Genomic DNA, 23,270 nt, shown 5'->3' with positions numbered 1-23,270 from the left:
GACTACGAGTCCAAGCAATTGCCTGATCCAGAGTTCGTTATCTTCAAGAGCAAACGCAGTTATAGTGTCTGGACCACCAAGGTGTAACAACAGAAATGGAGCCCAAAACGCTAAAAGCTCCTTCTCCGTGGGCATCGAGAGCTCAGGATTATCTCTTGCTCTTTCAGTGATGAGGCCAATGCCAAAATTAGCAGCCCAATCTGCGAGCAAGTAAGCGGACCAGATTATCAAGATGATCAGTTTATGGCCCGTGGTTTTTCGGAGGGGAGCAAAAAAAACCAAGACGGTTTGTAATGAAAGACTGAACAAGATTACACCTCGTATGTTCCAGTCGTTCCATAATTTCTTGACAAGTTCAGGGATTCGATTAAGCATTTCCTCGCTTTTCGCTTTTCAAGGTATAGAGATTAAAAACAGTGGACTTCTAGCGTTTTGAAGCTTAAAAATTGACAGGGAACAAGAACACGAGAGATAAATTGATGAGGAATTTTTGGAATCCTTCTTTCTCTTCTTCCTTGACAACTTCTTGTCGGACGAATGAATCATTTTTTAAAAATTTAGAAAACACATTAAAATAAGAGGATTAAAGGTCAGCAATATTCAAATAGCAAGAATCAAGAAAAGAATTTAAGAAAAAGAAGACAAATCGCGGATTCAAGACAGAATAATGCAGTATCGCGCTGTTTCACAAATTATAATGACGCTTTCTCAAAATATTGTTCCAGAAATACATTTGTAAAAGCAATTGCAAATAGTAAGTGACTAGCTATTTAAACCCAAATGATTAAATGCATCCATTTATGCTCTGATGCTTGCAATTAAGTCATTTGGTTATGATGAAGGGTCTTCTTAATAGAGAGCAACATATGTATATCCGGAAGTTAAATGCAATTCCTGCCTTCTAGAAAAATATCAGCCCAAGTTAAGATGTAGGGTTTACGTATTGAAAAAGAGTGAGTTCAATAAAGAGATTAAAAACAATGGACTTTAGAGTCTTCAATAAGTGAAAAATTTTGAGATAACAAAAGCACGAGATAGAGGATAATTCGGCTTCTTACTTAGTTTACTTCAATGTTAAAGTAATATTTAGAATTCCTTGGAAACTTTGTCTAAAAGGCAAAAGCAAGGATCCGCTTCATTGCAAGGATTGATTAAGAAATGACATGAAGGAAACAATATTCATATAGCAACAATTAAGAAAAGAATAAAAAAAAGATAGAATCCCAAAAAAAAAAAACATTATCCACATATTGACTTATGAAATAAGAAAAATTATGGATTAATAAAAGAAATTACTCCATTGGAAAACCCTAATGAGCTACGGGAAAGCTTCTCCACCGCCGCTGGCGAGCGACCGTTTCACCAAAAAGACAAAGTTTAGGGCTGAAGGGGCTGATGGAGATAACCCTAAGCCCTTATCCTACCGTGATATTGCCATGGAGGCGAATGGGGGTTCTGCAAATATGGGGTTTGGCATGAGGGACGAGTGGGAACTGGAAGAGGAGGATGTCTGTTGCAAGGAGGACGAATCTATGCCCTATATTGCTTTCTCACAAAGGGTTCACGATCGACTAGCAAAACCTTGGGCGAACTCAGTTGTCGTTAAAACTCTTGGACGAAACTTGGGATATAGAGTTATCAGTGAGCGTTTGAAGAGACTCTGGAGTTCTACAATGGGTTTCTCCATCATTGACTTAGCTAATGATTACTACTTGGTCCGTTTTCAGAACGAGGGAGATGTGGAATATGCTCTTACTGAGGGGCCTTGGACCATCATGGGGCATTATCTTTTTGTTCAGCAATGGACGCCGGAGTTTGATGCTACCACGAATAGAGTTGATCGGATTGTGGCTTGGATTCGTTTGTCTGGCATGAATATTCACTTTTATCATAAAACTATTATTCGGCGGTTAGGGCAAATTGTTGGCCCGGTCATCAAGATAGACTATCTCACTGCCGCAGCCCAAAGGGGAAAATTCGCTCGCATTGCGGTTCAACTAGACCTTGACAAGCCGCTGGTTTCTCAATTTAATTTTGAGGGAAGAATCCAAAAGGTGGAGTATGAAAATCTGCCCATGATTTGTTTTTGTTGTGGCAAGTTTGGCCATTATCAAGATGCTTGCCCTGACGGTGGTACCACGCATGTGGAAGCGGCACAGCCAACTTCTTGTCCTGTTGCTGCAAACCAGAATATTGTGGTGGAGGAGGGTTCTAACCAAAATGAGTCTAAGTTTGGATCGTGGATGGTGGTAACCCGTAAACCTCGCCCTCGTAGATCTACAGAAAGGGTTTCTTCTAAGGTCTGGGTTCAGGATCAACAGGGGCTGAATGTTCGTGTGTCGCGGTTTGATGTTTTAGGCAAAGTGATGGATGACGAAAGTGTACCACAAAATCAGGACAACACTTCGGTAGTCCATCAGGAAATCCTGGAGCCAACAGTAGAAAACCCCAACACATTAGCCCCAAAATCCAGGAGCATGAAAAAGAAACAAGTGAGTCACTTTATGCGGAAATATCCTACCAAGAAAATTTCAGTTTCGGCAAACAACTCCATAGCTGAAAATATCAACCCAAACAATCACAGCCGTAACCAGACTTTCCAACCACATAAGCCTACCCTAGCCATGCAAGGCATGCACGCACATCTCAAGGTTCTTACAACATCTGAACCAAGTGCCACCTCCGATGTTCCCTGTAGCTCCATGCATGGCATGCATGCCCATCCCAACACACTGGCTGCTTCTCCGATGCCTGTTCATGTAACCCTTAACCCGTTAAACCACAGTGCAGTTTCTTTCCCCAACCTTCAGCTACAATTTCCTCATCCTCGGTCTCATCATGAACACTTGCCTGAGGGAGTTTTGGCCCTAAATTTGGATAAAGAGCCTCCCGATGAGGATGGAATGGAGAGCCCTAATTTCCGGGGGGGAGATGTTAGGGAGCTTGATTCAGATGTTGCGGGTAGGATTTTGCCTTCAACTGATGACGATAATTCAGGGGTTCCTGACACCTTCATGGATGATGAAGCTGAAGCCATAGGGCTGTCTTAGTTTCGCCCCCGTTCCCCTTTTAAAATATTTTTGTTATGTGTATTACAACTATGTTTTGGAATGCTCAAGGTGCTGCCTCACCGTCCTTTCGTCGTTCTTTCTCTGCTGTGGTTACCAATTACAAGCCCATAATGGTGGTGTTAATGGAGCCTCGCATCAGTGGGTCCAAGGCGGATAACTTCATCAAGAATAGTGGTTTTGAAAAGTCTCACCGAGTGGAAGCTGAGGGTTTTTCGGGCGGCATTTGGATCCTTTGGAAAAATTTATTTGATGTTGAGATAGTGGAGAATCATACTCAATTCATTCACCTCAAGATTTCAAGGAACAATAATCTTCTAACTTGGATGACGGCAATCTACGCTAGTCCTAATCCAAGCATTAGGCGACATCTTTGGAATGAGTTGGCAAAGATTGCTTTGACTGTCCAGGGCCCTTGGCTGTTAGGTGGAGATTTTAATACTATTCTGTATAATTCTGAGAAGAAAGGAGGATCTCCGATGGGCGCAGGAGTGTGCAGACTTTTTCAGTCTTGGTTTCATAGTCACGGCATGCATGACCTTCCTTTTCATGGGCCACGTTTTACTTGGTCTCGCGGCAATCTTTTCAAACGTCTTGATAGAGTGATTTGCAATGGAGATTGGGCTCAGACTTATGCTGCCTCTACTGTCCTTCACCTTCCAAAGTTTATTTCTGATCATCGGCCTCTTCTAGTGAAAGAGAATATTAATCCTCCGAGAAATTTGAATTCTAGGCCGTTTCGTTTTCAGGCGGCTTGGCTCACGAATGATGGTTTCAAGGATTTTGTGGCCACTTCATGGGATCGGAACGTCACCTATATGGAGGCGGCAAATCTTTTTCGGCTTAAAGTCATGGATTGGAATAGGCAGCAATTTGGGAATATTTTTTGGCGGAAACGACGATTAATGGCTCGGCTGGGGGGAATTCAGCGGGCCTTGGAGAAGTATAGTTCTCAAGGGCTCCTTGAGCTTGAATTAAAGTTGAGAACCGAGCTTGAAGAAGTGCTTACTCAGGAAGAAATTTTCTGGCTTCAAAAGTCGCGCAAAGATTGGCTCCTTTTAGGTGATCGTAACACTTACAGCCATTAAAAATAATGCGGGCACTTGGATTTATGATAAAGAGGAAATTACGCAGCATGTGATTCAGTTCTATTCATCCCTGTATTCTTGCGACTCGCCAAATTTCCGGGCATATCCGCATCCGAACTCTTTTCCTATTATTAATGATGAGGAGCTTCAATATCTTCAGGGGAATGTGGATGATGATGAAATTAAAAGAACCATCCTTGGCATGCACCCTCTCAAGGCCCCGGGTCCGGATGGCCTCCATGCCATTTTCTATCAAACACAGTGGGATACGGTTGGCCCATCTCTTTGCTGCTTAGTGAAAGATGTTTTTAAGCATAAACGTTTGCCGGGGGATCTAAATACTACATTGCTTGCGCTTATTCCAAAGATTGAGAATCCCTCTTCTTTGAAGTTGTACCGTCCCATCTCTCTCTGCAATGTAGCGTACAAGACCATTACCAAGATTATTGCTAATCGGCTCCAATCGATTTTACCTCATCTGATTGGCCCCCACCAAACTAGCTTTGTTCCCGGTCGTCACATAACGGAAAATATTGTGATCGCTCAAGAAGTCATCCATTCCATGAGGAAAAAGACTGGTGCTAAAGGTTTTATGGCGATCAAGGTTGATCTTGAGAAGGCGTATGATCGCCTTAGTTGGGAATTTATCAATGATACTTTGTGCGAAGCTCAAATTCCCCCCGATCTCATTCAGACTATTATGGCTTGTATTACCTCAGTCAAAATGCGGGTTTTGTGGAATGGGGAAGTGACGGATGAATTCGTTCCTTCCCGTGGAATTCGCCAGGGTGATCCGTTGTCTCCTTATCTTTTTGTTCTCTGCATCGAACGCTTGAGCCATGGGATTCATAATGCCGTGACTGCTGATAAGTGGAAACCGATTCATTTGGCTCGCAATGGTATCCCTCTCTCTCATCTTTTCTTTGCGGATGATCTCCTGTTGTTGGCTGAAGCTTCTATTGAGCAAGCTCGTATTCTATCGGCAGTCTTGGATGCTTATTGTTACAGTTCAGAAGCTAAGGTTAATGTTAACAAGACTATGTTATACTTTTCCAAGAATGTAAGGGGTATAGATGTGGCCAGGATCTCGGGTATTCTTGGTTATTCTGTCACGCAGGATCTTGGGAAGTATCTTGGGGTCCCTCTCCACCACTCACGGGTCACCAATAAAATGTTCCAGGATATTATTGATAAAGTTGAAAAGCGGCTCTCTGGCTGGAACGCTTCCCATTTGTCTCTGGCTGGCCGCATTACTCTGGCTCAGTCGGTCCTTCAGGCTATTCCCATTTACGTCATGCAAACTGTTTCTATTCCGGCTGGTATCAGAGAGAAGATTGATAGGGCATGCAGGCGCTTTATTTGGAGCGGCTCTTCACCTAATCAAAGCCTTAGCATGATCAGCTGGAAGGATATTTGTAAGCCAAAGTCAGCCGGGGGGTTGGGGTTCAAATCCTTGGCTATCATGAACCGGGCCCTTCATATGAAACTTGCTTGGGGTCTCCTCTCTTCCCCAAACAGCTTCTGGGTTCAGGTCCTTGTCTCTAAATATGGGGTTGACATTCGCAATCCGCCTCTTTTGCTTCCAACGCGCTATGGTTCTCACTTGTGGAAGTCTATCGGAAATGTGTGGAGTGATGTTTTGGCAAGCCGACGCTGGTGCTTGGGAGATGGTAAATCCGTTTGGTTTTGGTGGGATCTTTGGGTGACTAAGGATGTCCCTCTTGCGGCTTATACAACCAATAATCTTCCTAGCAATATCTTAAACGGTAAAGTGGCTGATTTTGTTAAAGAAGATGGTTCCTGGCTCTGGGAGCGTTTTGAACAATTTCTTCCTGCTAATATCATTATTCAGATTGCGGCTTTTCATCCCCCATCCCCTGATAAGGGTACGGATTCTTTGTTTTGGACTCACTCCAAATCTGGGCGTTTCACTACTCACTCGGCCTACTTGGCCTTTTCGAATGATACTCCCATGCATGATGACAGGCTCTGGCGTACGGTTTGGAGTTGGAAGGGTCCCCAAAGTGTGAGGATCTTCTTATGGCAAGCATTTCACGATCGTCTGAAAACTAAGGCCGAATTAGTTCGTCGTCACATCCCGGTATCAACCTCCTGCGACCGGTGTGGGGCTGCGACTGAGGATGCTATGCATGTCTTGCGGGACTGTGCTTTGGTTAAGCGTTTCTGGCTCCTGATTCTCCCAGAAAATAAACGACAACAATTCTTCAATTGGCGGCTCCATGATTGGCTTCGTACGAACCTGGGAATGGTCGGAGGGCTAGGGAGTGTTTCTAATTGGGCCATCTTCTTTGGTATTGCTCTCTGGAGACTTTGGTTTTGGAGGAACCAATTCATCTTTAATCAAGTTTCTATGGATCCGAATACTGTTTTAATGGATGTTTTTATGCGCACTGCGGAAATGCATAAGATTCATTCTCATCCGCTTACCTCAGGACATACAAGAGTGATGAGATGGATTTCTTGGAAACCTCCAGATTGGCCTTGGTGCTCTCTGAACACGGATGGTGCCCATAACAGGGAGGGAATTTCTTCTGCTGGGGGATTGATTCGCGATCACATGGGTCGCTGGATAAGTGGTTTTGGGATGATGATAGGTTCCTGCTCTGTTACAGTAGCGGAGCTTTGGGGTTTGTATCAAGGGTTGCAGCTAGCCTGGAATTCTGGTATAAGAAAGCTTAAAGTGGAAATAGATAGTTGTTGTGTGCTGCAGTTGGTGACCAAGCCAACATTGGAAATCAATCACTATACTCCTCTGATTCGAGCTATCAAGGATTATCTAAAGATGGATTCCTCTTGGTCTTACTATCTACCATACTCCCCCGTTGGGTGCTAGACCCTTTTTGTTTAAGGATGCTTATGGGGTTGCCCATTCTCGCTCGATTGTTCTTTAGCTCTGCCTAGAGCCCCTTTTTACCAAAAAAAAAAAAAAAAAACATTATCCACAGTTCCTAGACTCATTGGCACGTGATAGCAATTGTTGATTCATCTTGATTGGACTGTATGAAATTAATAACAAATTTGTTTAAGTTTAATAATTTAACAACGTCTATTCAATTGACATTGGCATATGACAAAGAAAAACTGGATACAAACAATTTTTTTTCCTATATTTTATGTCAACGATGACATTTTCATTCAACCAATAAGTACACGACATTTTCATTTCGTCAAAATGTCTCTAATTGGGCAATTTTCAGAAACCTCCCCTAAGGTTTGATATAATTTCACTTAGATGGCGAGTTTGATTGTATTCTCACTTACCTCCCCTGCCGTTAGTATACATACGGTTTGACCGTTAGTGGACGAGGGTAAATATGTAAAAGGCAAGGTGAAATTATAAAAAAATCAAATAACAATAAAAAAATGGTTTAAAATCTATTGGACAATTGTATTAACCGATTAGACACAATATCCATTGTGTAAAAGAGTGCATTTCTCTTTCTCTTCTCTTTCCCCAGCACAAAAAAGCAGTGGCTGTCAATGTCTCACCATTTTCACTCCACTCACCTACTCTCATCTGCTAGAACAAAAAGAAATACACATTAAGCGCATACATAACCCATGAAGAAGAAAAACGTAGGTGGTCGGAGAATGCCACCGACCGGTGACGATCAACAGCGACCGAAAGATGCCACTGTTATTGAAGTTTGTAAGAGGTTAATTACTTTATGAAAGTCTAAAATTTATAAATACCTTTGGTTTTCTTGTTTTTGGAGTTTTATAAGTGGTTATTGGTTGTGTTTCATTTGTCTTGTTCATGGGTTGGTGGTGGAAAAATTGATTAAAAGGAAAATGAGTTTAGCCATATGTGGCCATAAGTTGAAAAAAATTTAATTATTAGTTATTTTATGTTTATGATTTACACCATACATAGTGCAATAAGGCTATAAAGCCAAAAATTTGTTATTGTTATGCAAATGGGTGTGTAAAATAGAAGTAGTCTTAACTGCAATTTTTATTTTTCCTGCCAAAGTTTGCTTAAGTTGATATGTTTATGAATTTGCAGTGTTTGTGTGCGCCCGTCGCAGAAACACAGTTTCTGCGTTTTTAGGTGACAATTTTGTCTCATGTGCGACAAGTTTGAGAGATTTGATGATACAACACCTTTTCAGTACGAGCAAGGCAATTGAGATGTCGTATCATCTTTTTGTACTCAGTCATATGCACAAGATTGAGTTTTTGTATATTTTGTATAAATGTTATACTAACATAGTGACAATACCATGTATAAAGTATAACTCAACTATCTATCATGACCACTGTTACTGTAGTTATTATTTTTGTTCTTTTTGTATATATGGGCGACTGCTAGATGTATAGGCTGATGAAATTCAGTCAAATTATAATTGTGATCAACTGTAAGCTGCAGAAATGCACATGTAACTATTATTTAAGTGATAGTGTCAGTTCTTATTAGTGTTATTTTTCAATTTAATTAACTGATATTAATGTTTTTTAGGTTTCAGCATAAATTAAAATATTTGTTATTTGTATTGTCGGTTGGGTGACAAACAACTTGATGAAGAGTATAGTATATTGCTGAAAGAAGTAAATTATGTTTTTGTAGTTTTTTATTTCACCTCCAGGCAAACATTCTGAAATTTGGGGAGACAACATTGTCGCACAGGAGACAACAGCTTGTCTCCCTAAATTTCAGAATACTTGTTTCAAAATTGCAAAAACAAACATTCTGAAATTTGGGGAGACAAGCATTGTCGCACAGGAGACAACCGCTTGTCTCCTCAAATTTCAGAATGCTTGTTTTTGCAATATCGACAATGTTGTCTCCCATGCGACAATGTTGTCTCCCATGCGACAATGTTGTCTCCCATGCGACAATGTTGTCTCCTCAAATTTCAGAATGTTTGCCTGGAGGTGAAATAAAAACTACAAAAACATAATTTACTTCTCTCAGTAATAGACTATACTCTCCATCAAGTTGTTTGTCACCCAACCGACAATACAAATAACAAACATTTTAATTTATGCTGAAACCTAAAAAACATTAATATCAGTTAATTAAATTGGAAAATAACACTAATAAGAACTGACATTATCACTTAAATAATAGTTACATGTGCATTTCCGCAGCTTACAGTTGATCACAATTACAATTTGACTGAATTTCATCAGCCTATACATCTAGCAGTCGCCCATATATACAAAAAGAACAAAAATAATAACTACAGTAACAATGTGCCATGATAGATAGTTGAGTTATACTTTATACATGGTATTGTCACTATGTTAGTATAACATTTTTACAAAATATACAAAAACTCAATCTTGTGCATATGACTGAGTACAAAAAGATGATACGACATCTCAATTGCCTTGCTCGTACTGAAAAGGTGTTGTATCATCAAATCCCTCAAACTTGTCGCACGGGAGACAAACTTGTCACCCAAAAACGCAGAAACTGTGTTTCTGCGACGGGCGCACACAAACACTGCAAATTCATAAACATATCAACTTAAGCAAACTTTGGCGGGAAAATTAAAAATTGCAGCTAAGACTACTTATATTTTACACACTCATTTGCATAACAATAACAAATTTTTGGCTTTATAGCCTTATTACACTATGTATGGTGTAAATCACAAACATAAAATAATTAATAATTAAATTTTTTCAACTCATGGCCACATATGGCTAAACTCATTCTCCTTTTAATCAATTTTTCCACCACCAACCCATGAACAAGACAAATGAAACACAACCAACAACCACTTATAAAACTCCAAAAACAAGAAAACCAAAGGTATTTATAAAATTTAGACTTTCATAAAGTAACTAACCTCTTACAAACTCTAATAACAGTGGCATCTTCCGGTCTCTGTTGATCGTCACCGGTCGGTGGCCTTCTCCAACTACCTACGTTTTTCTTCTTCATGGGTTATGTATGCTCTTGATGTGTATTTCTTTTTGTTCCAACAGATGAGAGTAGGTGAGTGGAGTGAAAATGGTGAGAGATTGACAGCCACTACTTTTTTGTGCTGGGAAAAGAGAAGAGAAAGAAAAATGCACTCTTTTACACAATGAATATTGTGTCTAATCAGTTAATACAATTGTCCAATAGATTTTAAACTATTTTTTTATTGTTATTTGATTTTTTTATAATTTTACCTTGTCTTTTACATATTTACCCTCATCAACTAACGGTCAAACCGTACGTATACTAACGGCAGGAGAGGTAAGTGAGAATACAATCAAACTCGCCATCTAAGTGAAATTATATCAAACCTCAGGGGAGGTTTCTGAAAATTGCCCGTCTCTAATTAGAAGGGGAAAAAAAATAGTGAAGTGTCAATCCGCATAAATAGAAGCCACATAGTGTGTCCGTTTTTATTAGCGAATTTAACTCACAATTGGTGGGAAATATGCTTTTCATTTAGTTTCGAAAACGGGGATGACAAATGGGCTAGGCCTAGCCTAGGACCAAGTGTAGGCCTAGTTTCTTAAGAAATCCAGAACCCTGAAAAGCCTAGGCCCAATATAGAGGAGGTGGGGATCTTGAGCCCGCCATAGGCAAATTCGGTCAAATTTATGCACAACACTTGACAGCACTGAGCAAATCCTCCAATACTTTGGCATCAGAACGGCAGTGCATTGATGTGGGACAAGCATTTTAAATTTAATTATTTTTAACAACTACTAGAGATGCCCAACAAGGTGGGCGCCGTGGCATGACAAGAGCATGGCACGGCATAAGCACACTTTGATGGGGCAGGTGGCATGGCAGGCACGCACGCGGGTTAGGCCGAGTTTAGAATTTTAAGCACGCGAGCCTTAAAAGAACAACACAATTAGAGATGGGTTTAAACAAGACATGTGAAAAGGTCGCAATAAGCACATTTTACTTTTTGATGGAAGTAAAATTAAAATTTTATGATTTTATAAATAATTTAAAATTAAACCTTTTAATATATTTTATTAGCACAAATTTTTTAACTTCAATTAATTCTTAGTTTTAAAAAAAATACTCTAATTGATTTATGTTTATAATTTATTAAATGAACAATTGACATCATGATTTTAATAAATAAAATTATAAATATCATGATTTTATAAATATAAATATGTATTAATGCTATTACAGACTATGATCTATAACTCTTTGTAAGTCCAAGTTAACAATTAAGTTAACCATTCAGAAAAATTTATTATTATTGTTGTTGTTGTTGTTAAGTATTAAAAAAGAATTCGATTACGGTAAGGTCTAACTTGATAATTAGTATTACATTCTCTTACTATTATTAGTTTATTATTGTTGAATATATACTTGAATTTTTAATTTTTAATTCTATTAAATTTGATTAGAGGTACATGGATCCAATATATATATATATATATAGGCTTGTAAAAGTACGCCAACAATTTGGCATGCCCCATTAAAAATTTAAAAAAACAAAGAAAAAAATTTATCATGCTTTTTTTTTTTTTTTTGCACGGAAATTGTGCTTCACTTGTGTCATGCCAAGCCTAAGCCGAAAAAAATAAGGCACGACAAGGTGCACGAAGCACATGATGGGCTCGACATGACATAAGCACAAGTACGCATATGCCTTCCTTCGTCGGCCCAACCCGTTGGCCATCTCTAACAACTATTTCAACTATTGTCAATTAGATTTTATTGGAGTTGTATTTTAGTATGTTATTAAAGTCTTTTTATTTGTATTTAGGTGGGATTCTATTTCACATTTGAGTTTTCTTAGACTAGTGGATTTGCTCCATTATAAATATGTAATTTGTTAGAAAAAAAACTTCAATAAATAAAAATTTCTCTTTTCTAATTCTATTTTAAACTAGAGCGTTATCTAATGGCTCTTTGAAGCATCATTATTTATATATCCATCACCTTTGTGTATTACTATTTCCCTTCGAAGAAAATTTTCAATGTCCATGTAGTGTTTTTTTCACCGAAAGAAAGTCTTTTTGTTGTCAAGTTTAAAAATAATCTATGTAAAACGTTAATTGGAGATTTATATGCACATACATTTTTAGATTTAAAGTTATTAACTTTGTTATATTTATGTAATTGTAGAAGCAAAGAGCTAGAAAACTGAGGATGAAAAGAGGCGAAAGAGGCCCAAATTGAGGAGAAAATTTTAATATCTTTTTTGTTTTGTCGAGAAGACAAAAACTCAAGACTCGTATTTTCATTTTTTTACTTTTTACATATATTTCAAAAAGGTCGGAACGTGTCAACTCAGTGGCCAACTAAAAAAAGCCCCTATCTTCTAAACAGTTGAAACACCGGTGGCATGTCAAAGAAGGAAAAGCAAAATTTTTATGTTCTTCTTATGGTGTTTTATTTATGTATTTGAAAATTATCTAAACTTATCATTTCTACATTGAGATATTTCAGAAAATAATTCAACATGAAACACTGACATTAAAAGGATCTGATTTCCGGAACACGAATTCAATAACATGATTGATCAGCTGCCACAATCAGTTTTTTTCCGCTCTTCGCCGACCGTTGCTAATATGGAACTGCTCTCCAAGGCCAAAATGAGTCATCAATACCCAGACAAAAGTAATAAGCTCTCCACCAATACTAACTTGTTGGGCATGTGTCCTTGCACTGCATTGACTTGCTGCTGCACTCGACAACAATTCCACCCACACTTTGCTTACTAAGTCCCATTTCTTCTCCTCCTCCAACTTTTCAAGCTCTTTGGCCAGCATGCTTCCGTCAAATAATACTGATTTGGTTTTATCTTCCTTCACATCCTGTGGTAATTCAATAGATGCATCCATGTTAAGAATGCTTTCACAGGCCTTCTTCACCTCCTTTGGTTTTATACTCTTTTCTTTAAACAATCTTTCAGCCTCAGCACTCGTATCTTGCAATCTTATTTTCGCAATACTTGCCACAGAATTCATCACTGTAGGCTTCAGTACTAAAAGATAGAGCATGTAATCAGAGAGCATCTTGCTGAATTCTCTAGCATTGTAAGTCTTTTCATCGGCAACTTCTTCTGTAGTGTAGTAAAGGACTTGGGTAGCAATGTGCCACAAAAGGAGGCTTTCATCATAAGAAACATCCGCACTGTAACTCATTAATTTGACGAGATCATCACCTTCTGTGCCCAATTCCTGCAGAGTCCCTTCACCTTTAGCTGAACATATTCTCTTGTTAGCCTCTGCATTATGTGCTGCAAACCGAGCTTTTCTTTTAATTTCTTCAAATATAAACACCCACAATTCTTTGGTTAATGGCTGATGAGATAACGATGCATTGATTCTTATCTTATCCACAATATCAGCTAGGCCTAACAAATCAATGAGTTTCATGGTTATAAAACCTAAAAGACTAATGATCTTGGAAATGTGTAGAAACTGGACGGCCTTGTTTGTGATATTGGCTATGTTGAGAATGATTCTGCCAATGCCATGATTATGAATGAAATCGTAGATCGCAGTCTTCTTATTTTGAATCAGTTGATCAATTCCCAAGTAATGAATGATGTTCTCGCAAGCAAGATGCAAACAACTCTTCACTTTGTGTACTCTGCTTGGACGTGCCTTGAGCCAATATCTTATCAAGCTGTGTCCTGAGACAGAACCAGACCACCGGCGAAACAAGAAAGGCGTAGCCAACACCTCATGCTTGATTCCGCGGTGTGAATGCTGCGCATGACATTCTTGCCACTGTGGGTTCTTGAGAACGAGACACCAACGGAGAGTAGCGGCTATGCTACTTTTGATCTCCCCAAGTCTTGACACATTCTTATGATTCCCGAGAGCAACAAATGTCCAATCCGAGAAAACAAGCATGAAGAGAGCTACGACATCCTGGGCTATGGCACCCAAGAACAAGGTGTATGTAATTCCAACATCAATCCCAACAAAACGATACTTATCCACTGCAAAATAGAAATACGAAAGCGCAGCCACAATTGAGCCAAAAGAGATGAACCGGAAAATGCATCCGAATACAGAATGCATCACCCGGATCTTGGTATGCAAAACTCCATAAATGAAGTTGAGTTGAACCTCAATTATTCTCAAGGCATCTTCAGGACTTAGCTTATCAAAGAAAGCTCTGCTCTGTTCACGCTCGTTGAAGCTGAAGATGAGGTCAACAATGAACCCTTTGAAAAGATTGAAGTATAGATAAGCAAAGTGCACCACCTCCAGATAGTCCAAGTTATATCCTGAGTGAAGTATTTGTGCTGAAACTTTGGCCTCAACCTTCGAGTCGGGTTTTTTAAGCATTGAGTCTCGGAATTTGTCCAAGCTTGCTAGATACAGAGCACGAGTCCTCTCAACATACTTGATAGTTCCAGCAATGAACAAGAGTATCGTTGGGATAGAAACACTGTCGTTGGGAAGTGCCATGAAGAAGATATAAACAGCAGCAGCAGCCTGGAATACGTATCCAAGCAAGTGCCTGAGCCAGAGTTCGTTATCTTCAAGGCCAAATGAAGTTATGGTGTCCGAACCACCGAGGTGTAGCAAAAGAAATGAAGGCCAAAGTGCTAAAAGCTCAATGTTCCCCGCATACACAGCCGTATACGATTGATTTTCAGAGATGACTCCGACACAATAAGTAGCAGACCAGTGTGCGAGTAAGTACGCTAGCCAGATGAACAAGGTTATCAGCTTGTGCCCTGTGCCTTTTCGGAAGGGAGCAAATAGAAGTAAAACGGTTTGTATTGAAAGACTTAGCAAGATTGCAACCCGTAAATTCCATGTATAAAATATTTTGGTGAGTCCTCCAAGGCTAAAATTAACCATTTTCTCTTCCTTTTGTTTCTTTTGATTTTCCCTTCGCTCTGGCGAAAGAAAACTTCATCTCAGAGTTGCTATAGGCTGCAGCTCTTTGAAGGCTGATATATACAACAATAGCATTTGGGTCACTCTACTTTTATGATTTCTCAATTAATGACTGAACTTTCTTAATCTATATCAACTGGATCCCCAACTCACCCTTTAATGACTGGAACATCCTTCAGTGGTAAGTTTAGTTACCATCATAACTCTTACATTGTGAAATACGATTGTCAAGACTCAAAATTTAGGATAGTTTGGGATTAGTGCGGCCAATTAAATAAGTTACTTTGTTATGTTGATAAAATAAACTGCTAAAAAAATAAATTTTTAAATATTTACCCATAATTTTTTGTTAAAACTTACTAAATAAAATACTTTTATTTTTTTAACTTCAATCCTAAATATTGCCTCAATATAATGACATTAATTTAGTCATTTAATTATGATTAGAATGTAGGACATATTGATAAAAATTAGACTAACTATCATCATTTTGAAACTTATAAAATTTATGGAGTCGAATGTTATTACTCAATTAATATATATTTTCTGTAACTCTTATCGTGTGAAAGGATGAACGTGTGAACAAAAGAAAGGGCTGTTGTTTGTAAAATGTCAAAGCAATTTTTTTTTTTAAATTTTTATACAATTAATTTCAACCATGATTAGGATTTCAATGTTCAGTTAGCATTGAATTGTTAAATTAAATATTACCCTAATGGAAACTTCTCTATTTTTCAATTAATAGAACCAGTAGTAGGAAAGAGACAATGTTGAATGAATATCAAAATGCTAATTTCTTCTTTCTAGAGTTATTAGCACATGTTACCAAAGACTTGTTATACTTGTGCAATAGATCCACTTACCTTTTTCTATATAAGAAAATAGAAAGCAATAGTTTCTTATTTCTTTGACTTCACGAATTTTAATAAGTTGATACGTTGGGGAATAAAGAGAGAAAAAGAAACCAATTGATTTTTAGAGACTAGAATTATTGGCACATGATACCAATTTTCTTTTAAATTATTATGCATAACAACTTTCTTCTTGTACTTTTTTTAAACGTCCAACTTTTGTAATTATTATAATGAAATTTCTCTGGGGTTGGTGCTCAATAAGATATAATGAGTCCCCATCTTCTTTGTTAAGAGGACAGCCGTTGTCATCTACCAAATGATCTGGATAATTTTCAAAAATATTAGAATGACTTAATTTTAGAACAAAATTATATTTTTAGTCTAATAATTTTAGAACAAAACTATATATTGAAGGTACGTACTAATTTAAGCCTCCATTGAGTTTCTGTATTATTTTTCATAAATTATAATGTATCAGTAGATTATAGTGATAAAAAATGGGATGATAGGCAAGAATGACTTGTCAAAATTGGAGATCTGTCACTGTGGGGTTAAAAAGTTACATGGACAACTCTATGGGCCAAATTTTCAAAATGAATAACATTATAAGGGCCAAATGATAAATACCTCAATTTACCGGAGTCACCACAAAAGACCAGCAGTCTCAAATTCAAACATCGAAGTTCCCAAAATACATTCGCCAAATTCCCGCTCAACACTCACAGTGAGTGAGGGGATCCGCAATTCCTCCCTTGATTGGCCCATAAACGACGACGGATCACGTTAAATTATCGCCGCCGTCATAAAAAGGTGAGTCTTTTTTGGGAAATTCGTCATGTGCGCGTATAATTTGTTTGTAAAATTATTAGTTGAGGTAATTTTGAAATTTAAGCCAAACTTTTGTTAGATTTTTATACAAATGCCGCCAAAGCGAAGAGGAAGACCTGCTAAAAAAGCTTTGTCTTCAAATGCCGAAGAGGCTAAAGAGTCCCAAGTTGAAGATAAAGATGCTGAATTGTTTTACCGAGAAGGTAAATTTGGGAATCCCCAACCTTTAATTAATTTTTATTTTTCTTCAAAACCCTAATTTAGTTTTTTGCTCAGTTGAACGACAGTGTGCTGCAGTTAGAGCAATTCGTGACGTGGAGCTTGAACAGACTCTCACTGGGTTGCGCTTGCTCCGCTCATATTTCAATGAGGAACAAATGCAAACCCCTGTGCTTCAGTTTTTCGAAGAGAATCTTCCAAACCTTACGGTTCTAAGAGATGATAAAAATGGAAAATTTGAAGTACGGTGGAAGGATGAAGATGGTAATTTCTATATGGACAATGCTGATGGAAAAGATATACATGCTTCTCTTTTACATCGAATGTCCATAGGTTATCCTTACTGCTCTGGCGCTCCATCATTTAGTGGCTATGGATTCTCAAGCAAAGCAGGTATTGTGTGATATATATATTTTTTCTCCCACTTGATGCATTCGACACGAGTTGGGATGTATTTTCATCATTACTGTTTTTGACATTGAGTTTCCTTATTCTTTGCAGTGAAAACAAACCTCCTAGGTGTTGATAATTTGCAGATCGGAGACTTTGTATGTTCTTTCCATCTCACCTTTATACTTTTACTTCGGTTCCTCGTGAAATGTTGCTTAACTGAAGATTAAAAAGTAGAAAACAAGCATATATGAAAAGAGCATAGAGAATTGTTTGAGTTGAATTTCAATTGTTAGTCAAGAAAATCATGGTTTGTTATGCATTTGAACTGATGTGTTTTTCTTCTTGTTGAAATCTGAATATAAAATGACTGCCCTTCGCCATATGCTTGATATGTGAAGTGTTTTTCTTTTCGTAGTAAAAAATTTCACGATAAATATTCTGCCTTTAAATTGAGAAATGCTTGATTTTATGGTTAGATTGCTTCGAATATATGTTATTTGAACAGATTAGTTTAGTCCAGGCAAAAGGACCTCGTGCAACAGACTCATGAGAGTAAATTCTAGAAGTTTTTCCGAATGCTTTTTCAAACTAACTAAAGATTAAAGAAAAGCTTTCATATGTTTATTGTTTTTCTAGTTTGACATTTCTGTTTTGTAGGTTTTGGAGGAGCCATCCAATTCTCAAATGTTTGGAATGCATGAAGCCCTCCGAACTCCTGGGGTTTGTGGCCTCTTCTTCATATCATTATTTGAATTAACAGTTTTAAATTCAATGAAAAGTTCAAATCTAATGGTACAATTCTGGGTTTTGAGAAAATGATTTAGCTGTCTTATAGTCTCCCAGCTATCTGCATCCTGCGTATGATTCAGTGAAATTGAACAAAAATCCCTGCACTGCTAAGACTTTCTACCATAAAAAATTTTGAAGTTAAATCAGTTTGATGTCTGTTAACGGAAGAACAATGCAATAAGGCCAATGATTTTGTGATGAAATCATGAGGGTGATTAAAGCTAGTGTGCTTCAGTCACTTTTTATTTGTCACAAAGTGCCTAAATTCCTTGAGCCATATGGCTGCTGAAACCCCCCACTGATATTATGAGCTTTGACGTCGCAGGTGACCAGCCAAAGGCTGTCTGTTGGGGTGACACCCAAAACTCTAAGGCAGCCAAAGCGTGGTGAGATGCTTCTTTCTGTTCATGGCTCGCCCCTTGGGGTGTATGAAGAGGATAACATGGGAGCCATACAAGGTATGCCTTTAAATCAGAAATTTCACTTTCTGATTCTTGATCTTGAAACTGTTGGGAGAAGAAATACTTTTATTGTGTTCTGAAAATAGAAGTACTCTGAATCCCTTTGGATAAACAATGTAACCTACCCTAACAAAGTGACAGATGTATCTGCTTCATCTTGTGATTTGTATACAGAAACTTGGCTTAAATGGAGGATGTAATATATCCTTGATTCTTATAATATGTCTTAGTTTTGCTCTGATTTTTGAATTCTTGATTGCAGAATCTGAAGAAGGTTGATCATAATCCAAGAATCTGCAATGGTTGCCCATTTAAGGCTGCTCTAAATGTACTTTCATCATTGTACATGTAATTGTTCTTTTGTTCAAATGTGCTGTTACCTTGACACTGATCTTTAGCTAAAGTTAGTGTTACATTTTAACAACTAATGTGACTTTGTTTTTCCCTGCCGTAGTTATGTAAGAGATGGAGCTCTTTTGCCACTTCATTTGTTAGAATGTGGGTATTGACTATTGAGACCAAGACTTGATGATAAAAAATAGAATAGAGCCTTGATAAAATAATAATATTGTGGCCAAAATAAATTTATTAATTAAGCAAATATTAATTAATTGAATTATAATTTAATACATTGACCCTAAGTCGATTAGCAAAGCCTATTATTCAATTGAAGTTTTAATTTTATTGAGTATTAATTTAATTGAGATTGCGTTCTCATAATTCATAGAGGGTTTTATTTCTCCTACAATAGAGTAGAGTTAGAAATGACATTGTTTGATAATGATATTAACTACAAATAATTTTGTGAGATTGCAATACTACAGCCAATGAATCTTGGGGAAGTATTCAATTGGTCATGCAAATAAAATAGAACATAAATTTTGGCTACAATTTTTTCATCTATGTATCTCGGCAGCAGTATCTTGAATCCATCGATCTGATCATATATGTCAAACAGCTATCGAAAAATCCAATTTCATGCTCAAAGATGCCCATGCCGCCAAAAGTAACCAATTTCAAAGATAAATCCCGCTAATTGAACAACGACTGCAATTAGATTTAACTTTTACCCCATTCATTCTAAAGCATGGACAGTATTGAAAGAATCTGGGTAAAATGGCAGGAAATATTAAAAGGCAAAGAGACATGAGAGCATATATTACTTCAATGGACCCTGTTTCAGTTCAGCAAAATGGAAAGTGCACTTACTGTTGCATTATTATAAGTACATACCCTTGAAAGACTACTAAAAAAAATGCATCAAAAAATTTATCTTAACTTAATGATGTGAAGAAATCAGGTTAATAGTGAGGATCTGAGAGCAGCTTTTGTCAACCCTGAAGAGCAGATGGAATACAAAGTGAGGTACAGGGAGGATCGCCACCAAAATTAATTCCCAAATAATCCCCAGCACAGAATACGTTTAAGAGTGTTTTATATTCCACTGACTTTTGGCAAGGAGAAACCAGAGAGTGGCACTTTAAGATAAATTTTAAAGCCACAGAACTGCAATATGTCAGCAATAAACTGAAATTATTAAAGTCATGATATATTGAAAACAACTAGATAAAATGTCTCAAAAATATGAAATAGATTCTATTATGAGGAAGAAAGTAAATACCGGATCATAGGAGGGCAAATCAGCCAACGGCAAAATATTCAGGAGCCAGCCAGTCAACCATCCCTATACTATACACAAACTCTGTTTTGAATCCAGGCCTGATTGGAAGGAATCAGAAGAATGCAAAAATGAGTCATTTAATTTCTTCAACCTAACTCTTTGCAGTGCTCAGTGACCTGGTCAAATCAGTTTTGGCACTTCCAGATTGTGAACCAGCCAGAGAAGAACTGAAAGTTTCCAAAGCCTCAAGGAAGAATCTTTTATTAGGAACTATACCATTTTGTTCCATACGCTTCAGTAACTTCTGCACAAGCTCCTTCATATTGGCTTTAGTGTAGGCCTTATAAAGAAGTTTATATGTTGATGAATCTGGGGTCACCCCCATGTTATGTGAATTCTCAAAGAGCAAATCTGCTTCCGTTGGCAAACCGTTCATGCAGTAAGCCTCAAGCATTGCATTCAAGGTTGAAACTTTCATATCCTTCCCTAATTTAGACAGCTCATCAAATATTTCTCTGGCCCTTGAAACATTGTCACAATACCCATACATCGTAATGATACACTCATATGTGATGAAGCTGGGCGTGTACTTCATTGCAGTCATCTTTTGAAAAACATATTCAGCTTTCCCTTGAAGCCTTGCTTTCCCATAGTTTATGATCATTGAATTAAATGTAGGCAGTGTTGGTTTCTCTTTGGAGTGCATCAAGCTCTTAAAAACTTGCTCCATCTTATCAAAAGCTTGCCTCTTCCCATATGAATCAATCAGCAGATTAAATGTGATAATATCAGGTTTACACTGGTTACTTTTCATGCGAGAAAGTACAGATTCCATTTCTTTTATCATCCCATTTTTCCCATATGCATCCATCACACCATTATATGTATAGATATCAGGAGCAAGGATGCTCTCATCAAGTTCTTTGAACAAAGCATTGACCTGATCTACATTTCGAGCTTGGGCACAAGCTCTCAAAAGAATGTTGTATGTCACAATGTTTGGCTTGCACCGTTCCATTCCCTTCATCTTCTGAAAATAACCTAGTGCTTTGGCCAATGCCTTTGCTTTATCCCGGGTGTGGAGATGTGCGGTGATGAGAGCATTATAAACAGAAGGGTCAGGCCGGCACCCACTATTACGCATCTCAGAGAAAAGCCACATGGCCAACCTAGTTTGGCCCTTCTTCCCCATAACTGCTATTAACTTCGAATAAATACCAGTATCAGCAATGTACCAACGTTGTTTCTGCATCCATCTGAACACCTAAAAATGCAATATTTAAGTCAGGCAAACTGTTTGCTTGAAGAAATTCACCATGGCAATGCCAACTTCCACATTGACACACCTTAGATCTAAACCCATTTTCCCTTTGCACAAAATAAGTCAAATTGTATTAACTCAATGCCATCACAGATTAATACTCATTATGTTGCATTTCTATGAGTTAATCTTAATATGATCACAATGCTCATGTATAAGGCCCGAATAAACATCTCTCTCTAGGACTAAAATGAAATATGGAACCACAAACGGAAGGTATTGACATTGCTAAAAAGCATTCCACTTAAAAACATCACATACTAAGTGCTTCCCAAGAAAACAATTCAGGGGCGTTTCTTTTTTTTTTTTTTCCCCCATCTAAAAGTACTTCTCCAGAAAACAGTCCCATTGTTTTTTAATGAAAAAAGAGCTTGTGCCTATTTCAACAAGTCAGTAAAAGCAGACATTACAATTTTGATACTTGAAAGCGCTTATAGTGGCGTCAAAAGCACTTCAAAACACGCCATAAGAAAACTCAAACGCACAATTCAGAATCATAATTATAGAAAACATACACACAAGCGACAGCACAAGAAACTCAACAAACTCCAACTACCCAGAAGCCAAAATTGCACAAAAACAGCATAAAAAATTGAAATTGAACCAAAAAAAAAAAAACCTCAAGGCACTGAAGCCACTTATCAGACTTGCCAAGCTCTTCAAAGAGAAGAAAGCAATGCTCACTCCTCACCACCTTCACATACTTATTAAGTGTCCTCACAAGCGGCTCTTTGTCACTAAAACTTCTCATTAAAACCCTTACAAGCTCCTTGGACTCCAGCTCTTCGCTCTTTCGACCCCTTTTACTTCTGGGTCGGGTCCAAACGCAGCATATTCCGGTCCTCGGTCGGGTTCTGAGGCTGAGAGGGATGTGTCGATGGGTAAAGTTGTAATTTTGAGATGAGCTTTGGTTGAATGAAGAAGAAGAAGAAGAAGAAGAAGAAGAAGCAGAAGAAGAAGAGAGTGTGGATAGTCGCAGAGAGTAAGGCGATAAGTTTGTCAAGGCCATGTTTGGCAATTGGAGTTTATCTTTTCTTGGTGGCGCGATATGTTTGTGGGTGAATTTCCACTTTTCCAGATTATGAGGAGGGCTTATGTGAGAAATATGGTCAAGATTTAGGGCCACTATCGTATTAGAGAGTATGGAGGGGGATTTTGCAAAATTTAATTGAAATGACAAAAATACCCATATAATTGGAAGTGAAAGTACGGATTGAGCCGATGCGAGTCGAACGCGCAATCTTCTAATCTGGAGCCGGCAATTCAATTGCGCCACGGGCACACTAGTAGTTAATAATATTTATTAAATTTAATTGGATGACATTGGAAGATTTTTTTAAAAAAAAATTAGAATTTGTGATTTTTTTTATTTTATAAATGTACGAGAATATATAAGGTGAATTTTGGTTAAGAAAAAAAATGTATTGAGTGATTTTGTTAAGTTGAAATTTATATCTTTCGAGTTAGAAAAACATTCAGTTATTGTTCAAATTTTTCGTATTAGTAGTCTTGTCATAAAGTACTCTTATAGAAATTGAGTACTTTTCTACCCTTTAATTTTAGTTTTTATTTTATAATTATTCTTAAATGAACAGAAGAAAAAGAAACGTTAGGGTTGCGTTGAAAATATAAAAAAGAAAAAAGCAAAATAGTTTAAAGCTATGAAAAAGAATTGAATCCTAACCATATAGTAAGTGTGAAATGGGATTTAGTTAATAATGTTTGAAACAGCAGTGCTAGGCTGCTAGCGGCAGTCGATGCTTCTAAGGGGGACAAGTGTCCCTTTTCTGTTTTTGTGCCTTATTAAATGCTTTTGTTATTG

The 23,270-nt window shown here is 37.7% G+C and overlaps 4 protein-coding genes across 6 annotated transcripts; 2 read left to right on the top strand and 2 right to left on the bottom strand.

Annotated features, from left to right (window-relative positions):
* Positions 1 to 3,100: 3,100 nt before the first annotated feature.
* LOC127898893 (uncharacterized) lies at positions 3,101 to 4,156 on the top strand. The gene has a single exon (XM_052431400.1). It carries the CDS (start codon positions 3,101 to 3,103, stop codon positions 4,154 to 4,156), a length of 1,056 nt encoding a protein of 351 aa, XP_052287360.1.
* Positions 4,157 to 12,631: 8,475 nt separating this feature from the next.
* LOC107176773 (uncharacterized) lies at positions 12,632 to 14,923 on the bottom strand. Its single transcript, XM_015529730.1, has one exon. It carries the CDS (start codon positions 14,921 to 14,923, stop codon positions 12,632 to 12,634), a length of 2,292 nt encoding a protein of 763 aa, XP_015385216.1.
* A 1,547-nt stretch (positions 14,924 to 16,470) lies between these two features.
* On the top strand, positions 16,471 to 18,993 carry LOC102621038 (uncharacterized). 3 transcript variants are annotated; one of them, XM_006464256.4, is made up of 7 exons: positions 16,471 to 16,626; positions 16,724 to 16,847; positions 16,921 to 17,256; positions 17,365 to 17,411; positions 17,914 to 17,976; positions 18,371 to 18,503; positions 18,769 to 18,993. In XM_006464256.4, the coding sequence occupies exons 2-7, from the start codon at positions 16,736 to 16,738 to the stop codon at positions 18,783 to 18,785; spliced, it is 708 nt and encodes a 235-aa protein (XP_006464319.1). In that variant the 5' UTR covers positions 16,471 to 16,626; positions 16,724 to 16,735; the 3' UTR covers positions 18,786 to 18,993. The 3 variants fall into 3 exon arrangements, with proteins under 3 accessions (XP_006464319.1, XP_006464321.1, XP_052299940.1); XM_006464258.4 differs by having other exon boundaries at positions 16,481 to 16,626; positions 16,709 to 16,847; XM_052443980.1 differs by having other exon boundaries at positions 16,482 to 16,682; positions 16,732 to 16,847.
* Positions 18,994 to 19,635: 642 nt separating this feature from the next.
* On the bottom strand, positions 19,636 to 22,516 carry LOC102621702 (pentatricopeptide repeat-containing protein At4g39620, chloroplastic-like). The gene is made up of 3 exons (XM_006464259.4): positions 22,068 to 22,516; positions 20,128 to 21,391; positions 19,636 to 20,012 (listed from the first exon to the last, which is right to left on the bottom strand). The coding sequence occupies exons 1-2, from the start codon at positions 22,455 to 22,457 to the stop codon at positions 20,279 to 20,281; spliced, it is 1,503 nt and encodes a 500-aa protein (XP_006464322.1). The 5' UTR covers positions 22,458 to 22,516; the 3' UTR covers positions 19,636 to 20,012; positions 20,128 to 20,278.
* Positions 22,517 to 23,270: the final 754 nt, after the last annotated feature.

This window comes from Citrus sinensis, chromosome 7 (assembly GCF_022201045.2).
Source record: "Citrus sinensis cultivar Valencia sweet orange chromosome 7, DVS_A1.0, whole genome shotgun sequence".
Lineage (NCBI taxonomy): Eukaryota > Viridiplantae > Streptophyta > Magnoliopsida > Sapindales > Rutaceae > Citrus > Citrus sinensis.
The sequence above is the reverse complement of the archived record's forward strand: the minus strand, read 5'-3'. Positions and strand labels throughout refer to the sequence as shown.

Excerpts from the sequence above, each read along its gene's own strand:
- LOC102621702 (XM_006464259.4), bottom strand. The coding sequence starts at position 22,457 with ATGGCCTTGACAAACTTATCGCCTTACTCTCTGCGACTATCCACACTC. Across the intron at positions 21,392-22,067 it reads AGTGGCTTCAGTGCCTTGAG|GTGTTCAGATGGATGCAGAA; the intron begins GTTTTTTTTTTT and ends TTGCATTTTTAG.
- LOC102621038 (XM_006464256.4), top strand. The coding sequence starts at position 16,736 with ATGCCGCCAAAGCGAAGAGGAAGACCTGCTAAAAAAGCTTTGTCTTCA. Across the intron at positions 17,257-17,364 it reads TGGATTCTCAAGCAAAGCAG|TGAAAACAAACCTCCTAGGT; the intron begins GTATTGTGTGAT and ends TATTCTTTGCAG. Across the intron at positions 17,977-18,370 it reads AAGCCCTCCGAACTCCTGGG|GTGACCAGCCAAAGGCTGTC; the intron begins GTTTGTGGCCTC and ends TTGACGTCGCAG.
- LOC107176773 (XM_015529730.1), bottom strand. The coding sequence starts at position 14,923 with ATGGTTAATTTTAGCCTTGGAGGACTCACCAAAATATTTTATACATGG.
- LOC127898893 (XM_052431400.1), top strand. The coding sequence starts at position 3,101 with ATGTTTTGGAATGCTCAAGGTGCTGCCTCACCGTCCTTTCGTCGTTCT.